Genomic DNA, 23,104 nt, shown 5'->3' with positions numbered 1-23,104 from the left:
AATAATAGTGTGTGAAATTAAATAAGTGTTACCCATGGAAGATACCACGTAAACATGAATAATAGTGTGTGAATTTAAATAAGTGTTACCCATGGAAGATACCACGTAAACATGAATAATAGTGTGTGAATTTAAATAAGTGTTACCCAAGGAAGATAATACTATGTAAGCATGAATAATAGTGTGTGAATTCAAATAAGTGTTTCCCAAGGAAGATAATACCATGTAAACATGAATAATAGTGTGTGAATTTAAATAAGTGTTATTGAATAATAGTGTGTGAAATTAAATAAGTGTTACCCATGGAAGATATCATGTAAACATGAATAATAGTGTGTGAATTCAAATAAGTGTTACCCAAGGAAGATAATACCATGTAAGTCTTCCTTGGGTAACACTTATTTAAATTCACACACTATTATTCATGATAACACTTATTTAAATTCACACACTATTATTCATGTTTACATGGTATTATCTTCCTTGGGAAACACTTATTTGAATTCACACACTATTATTCATGCTTACATAGTATTATCTTCCTTGGGTAACACTTATTTAAATTCACACACTATTATTCATGCTTACATGGTATTATCTTCCTTGGGTTCAAATAAGTGTTACTCAAGGAAGATAATACTATGTAAGCATGAATAATAGTGTGTGAATTTAATTAAGTGTTACCCATGGAAGATACCACGTAAACATGAATAATAGTGTATGAATTTAAATAAGTGTTACCCATGGAAGATAATACCATGTAAGCATGGATAATAGTGTGTGAATTTAAAAATGTTCCCTTAATTAATAACAGCAGGCCTCCAAACATGGTGAATGTATATTGTCAGAGTTACCACACACAGCCAAGATCAACAAGTCAGTAACTGCCAATGGTTGGTAGTTTATTTGGACATATTAAGAATTATAAGGTATCCTTGTATCCCCCGTCTTAAACAACTGGAGATACTTAATCAAATGTGGAGATGCTAATGTAAATAAATGTGGTGACCTATTATAGAAAAAAAAAGACAATATTTTATCATACTATGAGTGAATGTCAGCATGTTTGGTTTGATTTACTAACAAATGAAAAAAAAATGTCTAATATATACGAGTGCACATTACAAACACAACTTAAACCAAAAGTCTGGATTCAAATGCTGTTTCTGTTTTGCATGGTATGTAAAAAAAAATCTTAAAACTGTCTAGCTTTAAATATTACATATGGAAAATTAATGTTGAGATACTTGAGAGCATAAGTTGAGTTTTTTTTGTTTTTTTAATTATAGGTTACAGAGCAAACATGCAACTCTGAATTGATTTTGTTTTCATTCTAGGTGACCTTGTCATATTTCATAAATATATATATATGCTCAGTAATATGACACAACGTAATCTGAAATACCTTTCCAAATTTAAAAAACATTTGACCAAAAATGGGTTTTATGGTTGATGAAAATAACACTACTATTTCCAGACCTGGTATCTCTAAAATTTTTAAAACATAATTAATTAGAATTTACTAAAAGTGCTGATTCAAAGAAAAATATTCTACTAATAAAGTTTACTAAAATATCAAAGTATTAACAAAGTTTCACATATATCCGATAATGATTACAAAATGATCAATAACGTGTCTTGAAAGTGTTATTAAATGTTGAAACACTCCAATAACAGAGAACAAAAATTTTTAACTATTCATAAAGTGAAAAAATGTTGATCTATAAAATAATCTGTTAACAGAGGACTGCTGAAATGTTAGTAAAATACCAGAAATTTACCTTTAAAATCGTCAGAAATGACACAAAGGCATAAATAGTATGGAGAACTGCAACAATCAGAATACATATAGCAAGGGCTAAATGGGAATCTATGTTCTGTATTCCTTGGATAAAGCCACTATCCGAAGAACAGAAAAGAGTAAAATATAATTATAGCACATGCAATTCAAAGTCATCATGCAACTGAATTAAATAAAGGGTTACCTAAAATAGCAAAAAAAAAGTGCATTAGTAGTATCGCTTTCCATCTAAGCATAACAAGAAAAAAGTAAAGGTTAGCAAAAGAAATTTTTAAAAACAGAATACAGCCAGGATTAACTGTGTAAAAAAAAAATAGCTAATTATGCTCATCAGTCTTATTTTATATCACTTCATGCAACTTGAAGCCTGAAAGTCGAGAGTAAAGAGCAATTGTGAAAGATGCATCTTCAGTCATCAGGCATGGTAATTTCTTGTTGGAGAACAAGATACCATCTATAAAACAAAAACAACATGAAATGTGTTGTTATAAAAATTTTAGTATCACAACTTAACACATTACTAATAAGTTTCAGTGTTAAAGAGTTCCAACTGAACCTTAAGCAACATGATGGATGAGGTAACAGCTACCACACCCCATAGGAATCCAATGACCAGAACAATCCCTCCTACAGCATAATTGCTCATCGTCACAGGTCGACTTTGCAAGGAGGCCAGACCATTCACAATGCCACTGAAAAGGTCCAAGAAATTAAGCCTTTTTTAATTGCCACATGAGCATAAATACCTGTACCTTCAAGGACTCAACACATACAAAATTTAAACACAACAACTTTATTAACTATCATTCAAATTGAAATAGATTTAAAACAAATATTTTGCACCAGTCATTTACAATAAATGTAACTCAGTCTTGCTTTAAAAAAAAGGCAAACTTTAATAACCATTAATACATTCTAAAAGTATTATTTAAGACTTTTCATTTATCACTACTCTTGGAAGGTTCTGGATGTTACTGACTAACCATAGTGAAGATAACATGGAGGAGTAATGTATTTTTTGATATGGGAGCCTTTTGCAATAGAAGCTACACTGCCGGGCTATTGTTAACCCTGTTGCCCTGGGTACCCTTTACTGTGCATGACACAAAGTTTTAGTGTCGTACATTCAAAATTTTATTCAACTACTTTTTAGTTTATGTTATACCAATTAGAATAGCATAACATCTTAGATAATAATCCATATTTTAATAGTACACAAGTTTTAAGTTCTCAGTTCTACAAGGCAATATTTAAAAAATCCTGAATTTTCACTACTGTGACCCACATGACACATTTTGCCTTAGCATGTCACCATCTCTATTTTATCCATCACCCCTCGAAAATGTACGAAATTGAATGTAAAATACTCTCTATAAAATTAGCAAAACAAAACATAAGTTTTATAGCCTTCAATTTTGTTTGGTTACATAGCTATCGAATAGAAAATCAGACCCCTCCTGCCACATCCAGCTGTCACATCCTCATTCACAATTGGTTGATAGTTCTCTCTTACATTTAATTATATATCACCTATAACCAATAGAAACTCAAGGTTTTTATCTATCAAATGACGTATCATATAACTTTGTATTTTGAACAGAATATCATCAATTTCACTCACAGTACAAGATTCATTCCCTGGGAAAACTAACCACTAGCTTGGATGAATTTGTAACGGCTCTTGTCGCATAGTTAGAAAGATATGAAAATTTTGAGAGGTAAGTGAATTTGTCTACTTTTTGCATGTTATTAGTCTATATTCTTTGGTGCATTATTTAATTAAATAAAGATTATTAAGTGCATTACTATCTATGGTATAAAAAATTAGGGTTAACTATCTTCGAAACCCAAGAGCAAGAAAAGAGAAGATTGGGTAAGTACTTTATTTCTTGTTTTTCATATTTATTCTTTAGTTATTATTATAAAAGTAACTAAAAATCTAAACATAAAGATCTTTAAGTTATTTCAGACTAGACTAGGTAAAACAAGTAACAAATGGTTCATGAGGCATGCATGTGAGCAACTCGTGGGTAATGTAATTGAATAGCGTAATGTGAGCTGCACGTTCCCCTGTGTGATTTACAACTTTAAAATGATGCAGATACTAGTTAGACACGGTTCAAATGGGCAATAAAACAATAAAATTTAATTGGAATAAAGAAATGTAGTTTCATGTTACAACTTGAAGTCATTTACGAAAGAAAAAAAAGGGTAATTTAGTAGAGCAATCCCATTCATGGAAATCATGCTACACTGTTCAGAGATGTGACTTGTTCTTTCATAACCACATTGGATGCACTAAAGTCACTGTGAACTCGTTGCAAACATGAATCCTGAGAGTACATTATATTAGAATTATTGTGGAGCCTCACCACATCATTACAGTTGAGGTAGCCACATCTATTCATGCTCTGTCTAACAACTTTGCATTTTAACTCTCAACATGGGGTCGGTCAAATTGACCAACCCCATGACTTCTTTGTACTCGTTTAAAGTCTTTATAGATTTAATACTTCTAACTTTCAATATAGTGTATATATCTTCACAAAATTTGGCAGTCTTTCAGTTCATATTATAAGCCTTTCACATTCAAAAAATCATATTTTTTAGTGAAGTATTTTTAATAAAATAAACATTTGTCCATGAATATATTGAGTATTTGCTTTGAATAGTCTGTGTGCAAAGTGATTTTCATGTTAAAATTAAAAATACTTTTCCTCATCTCAAAAATCTCAAATTTCCTTTGTATAATCCCTAAAACCTCCTAAATGCATTTCAAACGTTTTTTTTTCACGAATGCTTTATATTTTATCTGTTATTTTCTCTACCCTATCTCAAAATGCAATTGGTCAATTTGACCGACCTCGTAACCACAAAAAAAAAATTGAAATAAACCAAGAACTGGTATATGTAAACCGACCCCCCCTCAAGATGGGGGAATACTTGGCTCCCCCCCCCCCCTTTTACATCATGCTGCTGCTTGTTCCAACTGCACCAAAAGGGAGGGGGACAAGTATTCCCCAATTTTTTCTTGTTTAACTTATCAACTTTTACACATATTTAAAGATTCCACTTTTATACAACTTTTTATATATATTTGATCATTTTAATCATAAATTGCTGTCCACAGTCATATATACATAATATATATATGGGCTCGGTCAATTTGACTGATCACGTGACCTCTTTATATTCGTTCAAAGTCTTTATAGATCTCATACCACTAACTTTTAATATTGTATGTATATCTTCACAAAAGTTTGTAGTCATTCAGTAAACATTACAAGTCTTTCACATAAACCACAACAAAGATTTGTCTGTAAGTATATTGAGTATTTGTTTTAAATAATCCATGTGCAAAGTGATTTTCATGTTAAGATTAAAAATACTTTTCTTCATCTCAAAAAATCTCAAATTTTATATGTGTAATCTCTGAAACCTCCTAAATACATTTCAAATGTTTGTAAAATTTTATATTTTATCTGTTACTTTCTCTATCCTAACTCTAACAGTTGGTCAATTTCACCAACCTTATGACCAACAACAACAAAAGAATGACTTCAAATTGTAACATGAAACTACATTTATCCTAAACAACTTTAAACTCGTAACAGCATACATCTATTGATAATTAAATTTTATTGCTTTATTGCCCTTTGAACGTGTCTAACTACTAGCTATGCCATTATAAGTTGTAAATCACTTGGGGAACCTGCAGCTCATGTTAAGCTATCGAATTAACTTACCCACTAGCTACGCCAAGCTGCTGCGTGTGCATGCCTCATGAAATATTTTTGTTATATCATTATTAGTTATTTCACCTAATCTAACCATAACTAACCTAAAGAAATTCATATTTTTACATTTTAGTTACTTTCATAAGAATAAACATGAAAAACAAGAAATAAAGTACTTACCCAAGTATTCTTTTTTTTTGCTGTTACTAACAATGACACTTAACCCTACTTTGTTTTTTACATTAATGGTAGTAGTGCATTAAATAATTTTTATTTAATTAAATAATGCACAAACTAACATAGAATAATAACATGGAAAAAGCAGACAATTTCCTCTAACAATCAAAATTTTTCTGGCTTTCTAACTATGCAACATGAACCCAAGCTAGTCATTGCCTTTTCCATGGGAACAAAACCTCTCTATTGCCATGGGTATCCCTTACTGCACATGACACAAGGTTTTAGTGTCTTACAATCAAAATTTTATAAAACTACTTTTTGTTTGTTATACCAATTAGTGTAACATAAAATCTTAGCTAATAATCCATATTTTAATAGTGTATAAGTTTTAAGTTCTTAATTCTATAAGGCACTATTTTAAAAAAAATCCTGAATTTCCCCTAGTGTGACCCATGTGACCCATTTTCTCTTAGCATGTCATCTTTCTTATTTTATTCACCACCCCTGAAAAAAGTACGAAATCAAACGTAAATTACTCTCTATAAAACCGTCATTGCTCAGACAAACCATAATTTTTATAACCTTCAATTTTGTTTAGTTAGAGCTATCAAACAGAAAATCAGACCACTCCTGCCACACCCACCTGTCCTATTCTTTCAGAATTGTTAAACATTTAATTACATATTACCTATAACCAGTAGAAAGCCAAATGACATTATATTACATTGTATTCTGAACAGATAATCTTCAATTTCACTTGTAGTACTTAAAATGTTCAAAACAAGAAGAATTAAAAAATATATATTTGTGCTCCAGTTACCCTTCCTGTGCTCCTTTGTTTACAATATTTTTTGCATTTTCAACAAGCAGAGGAACATTAATTTTACCACTTTTTGATAGCCTACTAATCTTTAATCTAGCCGATAAAAAACTGCTGTTTTTTTAACGTGATGTAACATTATTTAGAAACACATTTGGAAGTGCTGTGGAAATATACCAGTTTTGGCCAAAGGTTTGGTACTAATATTTATAGTCACAACAGTGTTACTCCATCTTTCTAACTTGGCCAAAGGTTTAGTACTAATATTTATAGTCACAACAGTGTTACTCCATCTTTCTAACTTGGCCAAAGGTTTGGTACTAATATTTATAGTCACAACAGTGTTACTCCATCTTTCTAACTTGGGTGAATCCTTAATGAGCCTGCAGAAAAACGTAAATTTTCAAATTAAAATGAAGACAAACTGTATCAAAAATTTGTTAGGGTCTAGCTAAGAGCATTCCTTGCAGAAAAACAACATTTGTTCAGACCATCAACAACGAGTAACAGAATTTGGACTATGTTATCAAGATACTTCTGGCAAAACAGTGTATTATAAACAAATACAGTATGTTAAATGAGATGCATTCCAAATCACAAAATAAATTATGCAGTGTGTAATATCTCTATAAAACATACTTAACTCTTTCAGTACGGGCTTGGTCCCTCGGACTGAACTCGTAACCATTTTGTGCTTGTTATAGTGTTCCTGCTATAACTTTTAAATTAGTAAGCGTATGTTAACACAATTTGGCAGATTATCAGTAAACATTACAATGCTTTCACATAAACAAAATGCCAATTTCTTTTTTAATTATGTCTTAAGGTTTGTAAAGCAATTTTTTTCTCATGCTTTTTTTTCTTTTTGCATGTTGCCAATCTATCATGCAATTTTCATTTTGAGATTAAAAATACTTTTATGCATCAGAAAATTTTCAAATTTCAAATGCGAAATCTTTATAATGTCCAGATAATTATCAAATGTTTCTTAAGAAAAAACTCTATATTTTATCTGTTGTTTTCACTAATGAACCTCTGTACTGGTTCAGTAGATTTGACCGATCTCATAACCACCATAAAATAAATAGGAAATAAATATAAATTATGCCTCTTTCATTCCAGAATGACAACAAATCATAACATTATACATTTATATATATATTTATTATTTTTATTATATTGACCTTTCACCCATGCCTGGCTAACAATACAGAAGATACAATGATACGGCACATGTGCACTCATGTTACCGTAACAAATAACATAAAGGTGACCTTTGGTCTGTACAAAGTAACTCGTCTTGGTTGTGTTTTAGTTGACTAGTATTTTGTAAAATACAGTCACATCAATTATTATACATTATATATGTATATAGATTATTGCTATTTTGAAATAAGTCCTTACAGTTATTTTTCCTACAACATAGAGCAGTAAATAAAGCAAACAATTATCTCTTCTAGTTACGACCTTTGTACTGACATAGGTTGCTAAGCCTTTAAAAATTTTGCACGTGGAGGATATGAAAAAATTTTCTTTAGGTTTTATATATAAGTTTTAAATAACCAAAAATCATAAATTACTACATTAATACCATAAAACTCAATTATAATTTATCAATTTTAGTAACAAGGTTGTATTTGGGTCTAAAACAATATGAAATATGAGCAGAATAAAGACTTGACTTACCTCTATGATATTTTGTAATGATAAAAAAGATATAACGACTTTATATTTGAAAATGGCTGAGAAAGCCACTAGGGGACATTCTGAGCTTTTTATTGGTTATTCATGTCATATATAGAAGTGTATATAAGAGAGCATTCCCAAAAATGGAAAGAGGTGGGCAGAGTGCCACTGTGTTTGATTTATTAAATAAGCAATATCTTATCAAATTGAAAAGATAAGACTTTATTTTATATCCTAGCTTGTCAATCTCGGTAATTTGAGTTTCTAATTTGTACGAAACTATAGACTTAGTATTTTGACTTTACAAACATCTAATTTGAACCAGTACTGCATTCAACACACCACATCACACACAAAAATCGATGTTTATCTGTGTTTTTTTTAATACTTACTTTTAAATTAAGAAATTGAGTTATGTATAGTACTAAAATTTGAATTACAATCTACAGTTTGATGCCAAACTTATTGACATAAATTCATGAAATAGTAGTTCAATAAAATTTTGAATGCAAGTCAACAAATGAGATGACATGGCCTTTCACTCATGACCCATCTTGAAAGGGTAAACATGTGTCACCATTCAACAAACTAAGTTTACAATAATGTATTATCAATTCGCCATTCTTCAAAAGCTTACCACATAGAAAGTCCAATATATTAGGTCATCACGAAATTAATGTAGCTTTTTTTTAGTTGAAAAAACCCAAACAACTTATATATCAAACCAAAACATTTATTATCGATGATGCTTTTCCATCTTACAATCAGGTTGTTAATGCCCTGGTTAAAGAAATCACTTGGCTCAGAAGCAAAAATAATGTTGATGTCCTCTTTAACACCACATTTGCATATGTTTTCCCATTAAGACTGAGTTGCAGCGAACGAAAAAAGATGGTAATCTAAAATACAATATCTGGAGAATATGGTGGGTGGGGGGACAACTTCCCAACCAATTCCATTACCTTGTGTTGCATCAAATGTGCCACATGTGGACGTACACTGTTAAGGAAAAAAAGAACACCTTTCCGATTTACAAGTGAAGAGCATTTCTGATGAAGGACTTGATTTAAGTTTTCCATTATATAGGCTACACTAACATGACGTTTAGGCAGTTCGTTTAACTATTATACATGACGTAAGTTTTTTTTTTTTTGGGGGGGGGGGGTTAATGAAAGTGTTCCAATATGCAACATTAATTTCTTGATGACCTAAAGTTTGAAATACAACAGTTAAACAAGAAATATTATGATAACACTTCATAAAATACAATTAGTATGTGTAACCATTCCACATATCGTGATATTTAACACGACGACTTACTATTTCACAAAATATATTTAATGTTATGTATTACCAGATTACATATTGTATCTTCTACAATACATTAACAATCCATAAACTAGATCTTAAAATATCTTATGATGCTCGACGTATACACCTGTGGATGATACTTGCGTGATGGTACATCTTGGACTTTAAACAGATGCTTAATGTGGTATTATATAGTAATTTATGCTTTTTTGTTTATTTCAAAATGTATATATAAAACATAAAAAAATTATTCTGTTTTACATTTTCCACTCACAAAATTTGGTAAGGCTTAGAAAATTATGGCAAGCAGCAAATGAGTACAAAGTTCGTAACTAGAAAAGATAATTGTTTTCCCATACTTCTTTATTTACTGTTTTAAGAAAAATAACTAAAATTTAAGAACACATTTGTAAATAGTAAGAATATATATATACATATGTAATGTATTATAACCAAAATGTGATTGTACTTTACAAAATACTGGGCCACTACAACACAGCCAAGACATGTCACTTTATAAAGGCTAGTTTTATATGATTGGATACAGTAACATGAGTGCACGTGTGCCACATCATTCAACTTCTATGATGTTAGTCAGGCACTACTGAAAGGTCAATAAAATAAAAATAATAAATTTTTATATATGTAAAATGTTATGAGATTTAAACTATTTAAGACTAAAAACTTTTGTGTTATAATTTGTAGTAATTCTAGAATGAAAAAAAAAAGTGTAATTTATATTAATGTCCTATTTTTTTTATGGTGGTTACAAGGTTGGTTGAATCGACCAAACCCACACAGTGCAAATAACAGATAAGATGTAATTATCTGGAGCATTATTATGAGGTTAGAGAGATTTTGCATGTGAAATTGACAATTTTCTGATGCATAGAAATATTTTTTAATTTTACAATCAATATTAATTTGTGTTGGATGCTCAACATTAGAAAATAAAAAATGTTAAAACTTAATTAAAAAACCAGATACTTTGTTTACGAATCCGTTGTAATGTTTACTGATAATCTGCAAAATTTCATGAAAATACGTGTACATTTTAAAAAGTTACAGTATAACTGCTTTATGGTTACTTTCGGGATTATGTACTTGGTGGAACACACCCACCCATATTAGAAGGGTTAAAGGAACTAAAATGTAAAAAGTAGGAACTTATTAGGTTAGATAAGGAATTTTAAATGAAATAAACAAAATAGTCATGATTAGTGACAGCAAGGGCCAGGTGCGAGAGCAGTTGTGTAATTTGAGTTTGCTGGTAACTGGATCCATTGTTTACAAAAAGCTGTGTGATAAAATAAATAGCTATCACCATAGTTGAGAGGATCTAAATGCAACTTTGAAGAAATAAAACTAACTAAAATTCTATTACCTTTAGCTCTAAAAAGGGCAATTTATATATATAATATTGTTTTGTAATGGTTACAAGGTCAGTCAATTGGGCAGAGCCTGTAAGCAGTGTTAGGGTGAAGAAAATAACAGATAAAATACAGTTTTACTGAAAAAAACACACTTGATATTCACTTGGACAGGTCTAGACATAATGTAAATTAAATCTGAAAACTGTACGATCAAAAACATACTTTCATTCTCAACATGAAAATTATCTTGTCCTCAGACTTACTGAGCATGGGCTTTGTAAATTCACAGACAAGTCTTTCATAGAAATATTTTATTTAAAAAATCTGATTCTTGAGTACAACAGCCTTGTAATGTTTACTCCAAACTTCATGAAGCTACACTTAAAGTTATAGAAAGTGTAATTTAATGATTACATGGCAGTTACAAGGTTGATCAAAATGATCCTATATAAGGAGAGTTAAGAATTTGTTAAAATTAAGACAATTTTCTCAAAAGGTAAGCTTTTCATTGGGTGTTTACAAAATTGTGTGTTTATGCTGTAGAAAAAAAAAAAAGTGGGGTCCATTGTTAGATGTCTATGTATAGAATAATAGTTCCCACATCAAGAAGTGAGAACAAATTAAACATTGATACAACTTTAAGAGAGAATTTGTAATCCACACAGAATGATTAATGGTAAAGAAAGAAGATATAATCTCACCATCCACCAATCCCTGGTATTCCAATGGCATACAGGATAGCAATGATGGTTTGAAAGAAGAATACAAAGAAGAAAACCATGAAATTGAAGGAGCTGTCACTCCTAGAAGAGTAAAACAAACATTCTATGGTTCAGTATTTTTAATGAAAAATATATTTAATGTCCCTTTTATTAACATCAAAATAAATACTTTGTGTTGAAAAATACAAAAGTATTGTATTATTAATCTTTACTCCAAAACTCTAGTGTTAAATGACTTAAATAAAATTGATCATAATTACAACTCTATCTAGTTCACACCATAATAATTATTGTCCGTTAAAATTGGTGATATAAACAGCACCTTATTAGACCACTAATATGTTTAAGAAAGAAAAAAACACACACACAAGATACAATGGTAATAAAATCTAGGAAAATTTTAAATTGGCACAATGTTTTTGGCCTTAACCCAAGTTGTGTATCTAGAACACATTCGAATATCATCAAAATAAAGGTAACAATAGGAGAATGTGTGAATCGTGGTTCGAAGTGTGATGTAACAATAATGGTGAATCAATTTTTGTAAAGAAATAATGTAAGTGAGAGATGCAGAATGAAAAGATGTGAAAAAATAAACAAATAAAGCTGATATGTGAGGGGTAATAGTGGGAAAATTGACTCACAATGTCAGTTGTAGTACTGGGTGAAGGCCTTGTCAATACTGTAGACAGCAGGAGTAATATGGTTGAAAAATGATACAATTCATTTTTGTTTTCACTCAGAAGTGATTTTTTTTTTCAGTTTGTGTAGTAAAGTGTTTTATATTTGTTTTTCTTAAGTTACTAAAGTATCATTTTCATATTTATGATGAATTTTTATTATAAAAAATTCTAGTTATACAAACAAGCAAATTACAATGACCTTTTGGGTATTTCTTTGGAGAAAAGTTTTCCCTTAAAGATCATTCATTTTTAAATGCCCTGGATGTAACGTCAAACACTAAAATTGCTGTTATTTTCAAGCAGGTCTAAATTATTGTGGGGTGGATTACATACAAGAGTTTCCAACTAAATATTAAAATAGTTCACCAATGTTACACTACATAATTTCATAACAAAACAAGTCAGCTATTACCTGAAAGCTTTGTACAGTGGCCGAAACCAGCAGAGAAATGAAAGTGGTGTGAAGAGGACTAGGGCTAGAAGGGCAAATCCAAAAGTAGTTCCACCACCAACAGTTATAAACATGGCAAAAGCACCAATCACATTCAAACACAGAACGCAAAAGTAAACTGAAAGAAAAAAATAAAAGATGTTAGTCTTAATCCAATGTACAATAAAGTTAAGGATAACTTCATTCAACCAAAATTAAAACTTTAATTTTTAAAGTCAGTAAACCTACATCAAAATGGATTATGCTTTAAATTCCTAGAGTGATAATTTCATTTTTATATACAATACGCTGGTTGAAGTTGAATGAAGAATATGTAAAGGAATCTTAACATTTACAAGATTTCTTTGATTTAACTTGAACTTTAAAAAATGAAATACCCAAATGTAAATATAATTCAACAACTTATAGAATGTCAAGTTACAGTAAATGTTTTATTGAACATCTCAACTCTTTTATATTTCTCATATTTGATACAAATAGTCTAAATGTATTCCTTAGCTTCAACCCTATGTACATGGGCTCTGTCAATTTCATTGACCTTGCAGTGTGAATGTCATGACCTCTTTAGAGCTACATTCAAAATTTAATCAAATAACTTCATTAAAAACATATAACAATAAACTGGGCATTCAAATGTAGTTAATAATTCAAGTTTTAATATTATTTAAGTTTTATTTTCTTATTTCCAAAAGAAAATGTTTAAAAAATTCATAATCTTCACTATTCTGTCACAATACATCTGCCCTCTTATCACTCCCACTTAGATTTTATAACATCAACAATACAGCTACTATAGTGTCCAACCATTTAGAAACAAACTACACATACTGAAAAGAATGAATAAAAATTTAAACCTCCTACTTTCTTGATTTGCTGAGATAAACAGATTTGTCAAACAACCCACCAGAGAAGCACCTTCAATCTTTTCATGTATTTCAAACCAATTATACTCACATGCCTACTTGTCTAATAAACATGCTTATAACCTACAAAAAAGGGAATATTGTAATATACAGGAATCTTAAGTTTTTAGTTTTGGCATACAAGTATGACAGTTCCCAAGAAAAGCTTGACAAGTGTTGAGTGAAGCCATTGCTCCGAGCAATAATAGAATTTTGAACTTATTTCTAGCTTAGTTAGAAAGTCAGATAAATTATAGTAGTTTTGAGACATTTGATTCTAGTACCCAAATTATTTTTTATGTTCTAAAATGTATATTTGAAAAACTACATGAATTATGTTTTGTACAATCAACACATAAAAAAGTAGGTTTACTGAAACATGGTCTCCAAGTACAAATGGCCTTTATTATTAAACAATCTGCAGAATTTTTAGTTTTTTTGGGGGTAAATTTTTAATTTATTGTTACATATTTTTAACAAAAAGTAACAAATGTAAAAATAAGAAACTTTTAGATTAGATAAAACCTAAATGAAAAAAAAAGCAAACATTTTCATGAGATCAGTCAATATGGAAGCTGGAAGTATGCATGTTGCATTCTGTAATTGGATCATTTGTTTACCCCAAGCTCTCCCATTTCATTTGTTGCTTTTCATGCCAATTTGACCGACCCTGTGACCTCTTTGTATTTGTTTAAAGTCTTTATAGATTTAATACTTCTAACTTTCAATATAGTGTGTGTGTGTGTGTGTGTGTGATTTGACAGTCTTTCAGTTCATATGATAAGCCTTGCACATTTAAAAAATCATATTTTTAGTAAAGCATTTTTAATAAAATAAACATTTGTCCATGAATATATTGAGTATTTGTTTTTAATAGTCTGTGTGCAAAGCAATTTTCATGTTAAAATTAAAAATACTTTTCCTCATCTCAAAATTCTCAAATTTCCTTTGTGTAATCCCTAAAACCTCCTAAATGCATTTCAAACGTTTTTCATGAAAATTTTATAGTTTATCTGTTATTTTCTCTACCCTATCTCAAAATGGAATCGGTCAAATTGATAGACCTCGTAACCACCAAAAAAAAAATCAAACTAAACCCAAGTTACCTTTTTTATTTCTAGAATGACTTCAAATTGTAACATGAAACTACATTCGTTTATCCTAAGTAGCTCTAACTTTGTAACACTATACATCTATTTATAATTAAATTTTGTTTTATTTCCCTTTGACGTGTGTAACTACTATCTGTGCCATTATAAGTTGTAAATCACTCGGGGAACGTGCAGCTCACATTTCACTAATGAATCACATTAACCACAAGTTTCTTTGAGCTGCTCACATGTGTGCCTCATGAAACATTTTTATTATAATATTATCATTTATTTTATCTCATCTCATCTAATCTTAACTAACCTAAAAGGATTCCTATTGTTACATTTAGTTACTTTTATAATTACACATAAAGAATAAACATGAAGAACAAGAAATAAAATACTTGACCAATCTTCTTTTTTCTTCTTGCTGTGTATTGTCGAAAAGAGTCAACCCTAATTTTTTATACTAACGATCATAATGCACTTAATAATTTGTATTTAATTAAATAATCCACCAAATAATATAGACTAATAACATGCAAAAAGTAGACAAATTCTCTTACCTCTCAAAATTTTTCTGGCTTTCTAACTATGACAAGAGTCATTACAAATTCATCCAAACTAGTCGTTAACTTTCTCACTGGAACAATGTTGATACTCTGAGTGAAACTGACATTTAATTGTTCAGAACATAACGTTATACAATACGTCATTTGATAGATAAAAACCTTGACTTTCCATTAGTTATAGATAATATATAATTAACTGTAAGAGAGAACTATTAACAATTCTGAGAGATAGGATGTGACAGGTAGGTGTGGCAGGAGGGGTCTAATTTTTTATTCAATAGCTCTGTAACCAAAGAAAACTGAACACTATAAAAAATTATGGTTTGTCTGATCAATGATGATTTTATAGAGAGTAATTTACGTTTACTTTCATACTTTTTTGAGAGGTGGTGGATAAAATAGGGAAGATGACATGCTAAGAGAAAATGTGTCACATGGGTCACACTAGGAGAAATTCAGGGTTTTTTAAAATATTGCCTTGTAGAATTAAGAACTTAAAACTTGTATACTATTAAAATATGGATTATTAGCTAAGATTTTATGCTATTCTAACTGGTATAACATAAACAAAAAGTAGTTTAATAAAATTTTGAATATAAAACACTAAAACCTTGTGTCATGGGCAGTAAAGGATACCCATGGTGATAAGGTTAAGATACTAAAGTGTATTTTAAAAAAATTGGGCAAACTTTGGGTAAAAGTTACAAGTACTGTACACAAAAAAGTCTAATTTTTTAACAAAGTATTTCTACTAAAGATTTGTCTGTGGATTTACAAAGTTATTATTAAGTCAGTCAGAACAAATGATGATTTTCATGTTTAGAATAAATTACTTTTTTTCTTACAGTTTTCATTTGCATAACCTCTAGAACCTCTTAAATAAATATGAAAACTTTTTTATCCCTTAAAATTTTTATACTTTATTTTCTCTACCTTATCACTAACTGTAGCAATATCAATATACAGTAAAACAAAAAATCAAAAAATATAAAATCAAATCAATAATACCCATTCTTTTTTTTTGAGAATGACTGCAGACCATAACAAATAATTACAATTATTTACCATATGAACCTCAGCTTTTGTTAAGAAATTCAAATCAAGTAAAATTCGGATATTTGAGTAATTTACACTTCAATATGTAATGTAGGTGAGAATAATGATATAGAATCTGTGGTATATTTTTGTCACCGAATATCTAAATCCAAATATATCAATAGTTCAATAACATAAAACAATACACAAACTTAGGTGAGAGAAAATAAGTCTTTATCAACAAAAAAAATTATAATTTCAGAAATAGTCATGCAATATTTATATTGGCTCTTAGGAGGAAATGCTTAAGACTACACGCATTGTTTCCGTTGGTTTATTCTTTGATTTACAACAAGTTATAAAAAACAGGATTCTTGTATAGTCTGTGAAGCACTTTCTGGTTAGATATAAAGCTTGGAAAATAAGCAACTATCACCCAAGTCTCTCTCTTAGCTAGAAAACATTTATCTCATGCATGATTGACAAGTACATGAAAATATTTATTCCAACAACTTTAGTAGAAAGTTCTTAAAAAAAAAAAGAAAAGTTTTACCTCCTCTGTAAAACAGTTTTAGTTTTCAAAAGTTTGATTTAGAACCACCTTGAAATTATAGTAAGGTTAAAGCAAAATAAGATTACAGCAGAGATTCTTCACAAAAAACAAATATTTCAGGTATATATATATATAAAACAAAAAAACAACAATGTATCTACAGAAATTACTGTCAGTAGTTTTGGATCTGTCACATTCACTATGCTAAATAAACTGAACACACAGTCTCTTATTTCTACAGCTTTGATTTACAAGTTCCATGTTAATTTTACATAAATTTTCAAAAAGTAGATAAGAGATAATTCCTTACCATCAGTTACATTTGTCCAAAACTTAGATTTTTTTTATTATCAAACATCAGTGATACAAAGTTTTCAATTTCATATTGTAAAACAACATTTGTTCAAAACTTACACATCCATAAGTAGTACACAGTCCTCACAGTCTTCTGAAATTCAATGGGAATCTCCACAGATATATCTTGATAAAAGCAAGGTCCAAAACAGCATTTGGCAGGTAAAGGTGGCCAATTATTTGCTCGAACTGTAATAAGAGTCAATCTTTAACTCAGAATGGAAACCAAAACGATCTTCGGAAATGGGTAATAATTAGGTCTTCCTACAGAATTAACTATTTGAATCTTGTTTAAATATCATCATTAATGATCTAGTGACAATAATGAGTTTCTCTGGTTCACTATCGTGAAATACATATACATTGTGAGAACATAAATATGATAAACAAATATTTAATATTTTTTCAATCCAACTATACATTTTGATAGCTGTTTTGCTTGACCTTGGCCATTTGTGTACACTCAAATTCTCAGCTTATTTGATATTGAAATATAAAAATAGGTGCTTAAAAAAAGATATAAACTTACCATCTGTTCCAACATTTCTTAAAGCTTGCTCTCTTTCCTGGAGTTCGGCTGCTTTTCTTTCTAGCTCCTGAAAACAACAAATTTACAAACACTACATGATCTTGAAATGTTTACAAATATTGAAAATGTGATTAATTTCTTTCATTTTTAATTTTAGTTCCAACATTTCTTAAAGCTTGCTCTCTTTCCTGGAGTTCGGCTGCTTTTCTTTCTAGCTCCTGAAAACAACAAACTTACAAACACTTCATGATCTTGAAATGTTTACAAATATTGAAAATGTGATTAATTTCTTTCTTTCTAATGAAAAACAAAAAAAACCTATTAATAAAAATGTGAAAAACAACAATGGCCAATAAGTACTGATAAAGTATGTAACAATAGAATACAACAATATAATATTGTTGTCATTATATTGTTACATATTAAGTATAATATTGTTGTCATTATATTGTTACATATTAAGTATAATATTGTTGTCATTATATTGTTACATATTAAGTATAACACTTAATATGTAACAATATAATGACAACAATATTATACTTAAATTAATGAATCTGAAAATTACTTTTACTTCTTGCAAATTAATGTCCTAATACACACTAAAAATTCAGCTAGTGTAGATCTTATTTTTATTAAAAAAATCATTTTATATAATGAATGACCACCGCTGATAATAAAGTTGCAACAAAATGATTGAACTTTTTAGTGAGCTACAGTATAATGACAACCAGGAAAGAAAACTTGTACTAAATTAACTAGATAATGAAAACAATAAACTTTGGAAATTTGTTTTTCAAATAAGAACTCAACTTTCAATATTTTCAGAATAATTGCTTTCTGATCTATGTGAAATTTGAGCAAATATCTTAACTCTTTTATACAAATATTCACTGAGGTGGCTTTTGGCTCCTTCACTTTTGATGATGTCTGAGGTCCATATACCACCTATTCTACATACATTAACTTACAATATTATTGTTTTTTGACATGATGTACAAATATCAACAATAATGTTAAACAATTTATATTAAGTATATGTAAATATATAAAATGAAGGTGGGGGGGGGGCGAACAATGTGCATCCAGACTTACTTGCTGACGTTTCTGGAGATCCTGTTGATTAACAGACTGTGAAGCTGATGGTGTATACGTGGGTGGGGGTTCAGAAACAGGCTTTATAATTGCCGGTTCACCAGAAGGTGGATCATCTTGATATTGGGGAGGGTGAGATGCACCACGTACTTGCTGTATAATAAAAGAATGAACAAAAATCTTATGAGTAAACACACAAACATCAGACACTTTCAATAAATCATTTCAAATCAAAACTAATGTATTTAAAAAATTTAAGAGTTTAAAGTTATGTTACTCAGGAATTTCAACAGCTTACACACATACAAACACGCACTCACACAGAAAAAAAAATGAACAGTACACAAGATTCAAAATTGCCTATAAGTAAATATTAATGAACATAGAATAACTTTGTTGAAATAAAGACATGTTTACGTAAGTCAAAATACAACCTCAAAATGCACAAAGAATTAGTGCTTCTCATTCCTTTCTCAGTTTCAAGCAATAGACGATATAATTTCTTGACTAAACAATTTGCTTTGAATTAGATATGTGTTGTTTTGAAAAGTTTTTAAGAGTTTGCCCTAAGATAATATTCCACTTTTGAGAAAATAAAGCCTATTTAAACATTACAATACATTTGTAGGTACTCATTAAGGCTCATCTGCAAGGAACAAATATATTAACAAACATATATAGTGACATGACTTGAATTATGATAACATGTACTATCAGTATACGTGTTAGGTTTCTGTGTCTAGTTAGGCTGCTTAAAATAAAGTTTTTAATTCATTCTACACCAAAATTAATAAATCAGCTGTGCTATAAATAATCACATTCTTAGCTGTCTATGAGAGTTAATTAGTGAGTATAACCCATAACATCTGCCACAATGGTTTTGAGAGCTAATTAGTGAGTATAATCCATAACCCCTGCCACAATGGTTTTGAGAGCTAATTAGTGAGTATAACCCATAACCCCTGCAACAATGGTTTTGAGAGCTAATTAGTAACTATAACCCATAACCCCTGCAACAATGGTTTTGAGAGCTAATTAGTGAGTATAACCCATAACCTCTACCACAATGGTTTTGAGAGCTAATTAGTAACTATAACCCATAACCCCTGCAACAATGGTTTTGAGAGCTAATTAGTGAGTATAACCCATAACCTCTACCACAATGGTTTTGAGAGCTAATTAGTAATTATAACCCATAACCCCTGGCACAATGGTTTTTAACTTTTGTGGTAACCAACCTGAAATATATATCAAACAAATTCTCATTCTCAAAAATGTAAGTTTAGGTGCCAAGATCCTCTTTTTATCTTGCCTTCTCCACAAGTTTTGTCCACTTTACAAATTCCTAATTTGTTACAGTGTACTATTATAATGAAAGTGGTTGACCTTCAGTGTGATCTTGACCTTTGACCAAGATTCAATAATTGGAACTTGTGGGACACTCAACCTTTGTATCAACCGTTGGATCAAAATCAAATGAAAACTTGGAGTCATTACGTTTACACACATACAGGAGTGACAGCAATACCCCTGCCGTACGGCAGCAGTAAATATTAAAAGTACTCGAGAAAACCATTGTACAGCAAGACACATTATCAGATATGTAAAAGTAACATTGGCTTGAATAACAAATGTAATTACAGCATCTGGAAATACAAAGAGATGGTTAAAATTGTTGTAACAGGAAAAGCTATCTGATCAGTACTTCAGTAAAATAACCCTCATCTCTTGCTGTAAGTTCAACCATTTCCTTGTATTTTCATATAAGAAATATTAAATCTTAGACTTTTACATGTAAAGCAGTGGATACATTATAAAAGTTGCAAAAAAAACTTAAAAAGAAAAATGTGTAATACACCAACATCTCCTCACCTTTGATAACATTTTAATTTCACAATAGTAGCATGGATATTAATATTATTAGTTTCTGTATTTATAATAAATAGCTCTACTGCTTTTAAACATTGGTATAAACTGACCCATTAATGCTAAGTTTTATGAAATTTTATAAAATGTCCTTAGAGTTGCATTTACTTTATTACATGGATACACTGTTAATTAATTAGAATAATTAGTGATGGCTATTTAACCTGAAACAAAATTACTTTTTATACTCAAGCTGTTTTATACATTTAAACATAAGTTATTTATTAATGGGTCTATTAACATAAATGTTAACAAGTGTCTTTCAAAATATATCTACTTTTTTCACCTGCTTGTAACATTCCTTTAATTATAACTATAAGAATGTTATAACTTCAAAGTTGTTTAGCTATTACAGAGTTCTTTTTTTACAAATAAGAATGCTTTCTCTCTAATGTACACATTTCAGTTAAAATAATTGGGCATAAGTGTCTTCAAAGACAACTTATAGTTTTGTTTGAAATATGGTATTTAATAAAATTTATATTGTAAAATGTTACTTATATTTCAAAACAACACCAGCAAAACTTTGCAGAAAACTAATTAATTTTTCATGTTATAGGTTCTTTACCTATTTCACTTTCACCACCTGCCTAGGTAATCATTGGGGAGTGGCACATATCAGATATTAATCATGGTTACTTAAGATTTTTTATACCGATAAGGAAGAATAGATAGATGACATACTACATTATTTAAACAGAATGAATTCCAGTTGTTTTTCTTTACTTAATAATACATAATGACTCGTATATCTTAGTATTCATGCCTGTGACCACCAATTGGAAGTACGTGAAAAAAATACATATTTACCTGACCATAATAAGATAAAGACATTGCATCATACCTATCTATCAGTGGCACAGTACTGGTTTGAATGGTTCAAAGAAAATATTTTCATATGCCCACACCCACCTCTCCTATTTACAGCTGTTCCTAAGTCCTAACACAAAATTGCCATATCTTGTTTTAAATTCACAACATGAATAAATCATCAACACAAAATAAAAACTCAATCAGGTCTTTATATTCACATTCAAAATATGAGCAAGCTTTCCTTTCAAAAATGGCTTTCTTCTATAAGTATATAATATTGTAGGAAACATCAGATGTCTCAACTGTAGTAATTCTGAATGTTACTATTGTTGAAACAACAGGTGATACATATTTTCGTAAGCATGCCGTTTACTGGCATTGATTTATAAAACCTTATTCTCATTATGAAACAGTCAGCCTCAAGACAGTGCAAGAGACAAACTGAAAAGTTGTTCATAAATACTGAACACTAAAGTAACTCTCAACTGGAAATATTTTTCAGTGACAAATGTTATTTTATCATTTTCTTTTTAAATAAAAGAAATGTTCATAATTTTGATGAGCCCTGGAGCAAATGTACCACCATTCCTACACCCTGCTACCCGTACAATCACCAATTCAACTCTCCAACACTGGGTGAGGCATATCAATTTCAAAAATGTTGCCTATTTTTGAAGTAGTACTAATTTCAAACTGGCATGTTTTAGGACTACTGAGCAAGTATAATAGTCTAGTATATATATACAAAGTGCAAGTCTCAACTCATTGTAAAACAAGTGCTTGAGTGCAAAAGGATGAAAATTGCATTCTATAAACTTAAGTATTGAGAGATATTTATTTAAAACAGAAAACATGCCATTTATCCAAACTCTGCAGTTTATACATTTTACATTGGTGTACACTTTATTCTAAATTCTGCTTTCCCAAAATAGTTGGCACTTTCTCATACAAAACACTGTAAGGCATCATGATACTTACAGAGGGAACTCTGTTCTGATTTCCAGTATCTGCAAAAGGATTATAGTCTTCAAAATTTGATGGAGTTTGTCTTGCTTGTCCAGTCACTTGTGTAACAGCAGGATCCTGTAGTTAAACCGAACAATTCTTTTAATTACCTTCTATACTAACAACAAGAAAAAATAACATAATAAAATCATGCCATAAGATACAATTTCCTAGTCTAGTCAAACAACTTGCTTCTTTCAATATTGCTAAATCTGTATGACAGAAAAAACAGCAAAATTTATTTCGTGGTTTGAAAGTTAAAAGAGGGAATAAAATGTAATTAGCTTACTATAAATCATAAAACGAAATTTTCATTTACTCATATTCAAGTAAACTCATAAACTAAATACAAAAAGAGATAATTTTAAAAGGTTTAGCAACCAAGTATAAAGGTTGTAACTAGAAGAGATAATTGTTTGCTTTACTTCTTTATTTACTGTTCTATGTTTTAACAAAATAAGTTTA

At 29.8% G+C, this 23,104-nt stretch overlaps 1 protein-coding gene across 2 annotated transcripts in view; it reads right to left on the bottom strand.

The window, feature by feature from the left end:
- LOC106469612 (secretory carrier-associated membrane protein 1-like) overlaps positions 1–23,104 on the bottom strand; it is a 35,915-nt gene that overhangs the window by 5,217 nt on the left and 7,594 nt on the right. Inside the window, exons 2-8 of one of the 2 annotated variants that reach the window (XM_022398190.1) lie at positions 22,613–22,717; positions 18,896–19,048; positions 17,801–17,867; positions 17,332–17,460; positions 12,726–12,882; positions 11,610–11,711; positions 1,782–1,899 (exon numbers count right to left, since the gene is read on the bottom strand). In XM_022398190.1, coding sequence (XP_022253898.1) covers positions 1,782–1,899; positions 11,610–11,711; positions 12,726–12,882; positions 17,332–17,460; positions 17,801–17,867; positions 18,896–19,048; positions 22,613–22,717 — 831 coding nt within the window. Of the gene's footprint in view, positions 1–1,781; positions 1,900–2,357; positions 2,494–11,609; positions 11,712–12,725; positions 12,883–17,331; positions 17,461–17,800; positions 17,868–18,895; positions 19,049–22,612; positions 22,718–23,104 lie in introns of both variants that reach the window. The other variant, XM_022398189.1, reaches the window with a different exon arrangement.

Source organism: Limulus polyphemus, unplaced genomic scaffold, assembly GCF_000517525.1.
Source record: "Limulus polyphemus unplaced genomic scaffold, Limulus_polyphemus-2.1.2 Scaffold3571, whole genome shotgun sequence".
NCBI classification, from domain to species: Eukaryota; Metazoa; Arthropoda; class Merostomata; order Xiphosura; family Limulidae; genus Limulus; species Limulus polyphemus.
This window is presented reverse-complemented; position numbering and strand designations above follow the sequence as displayed.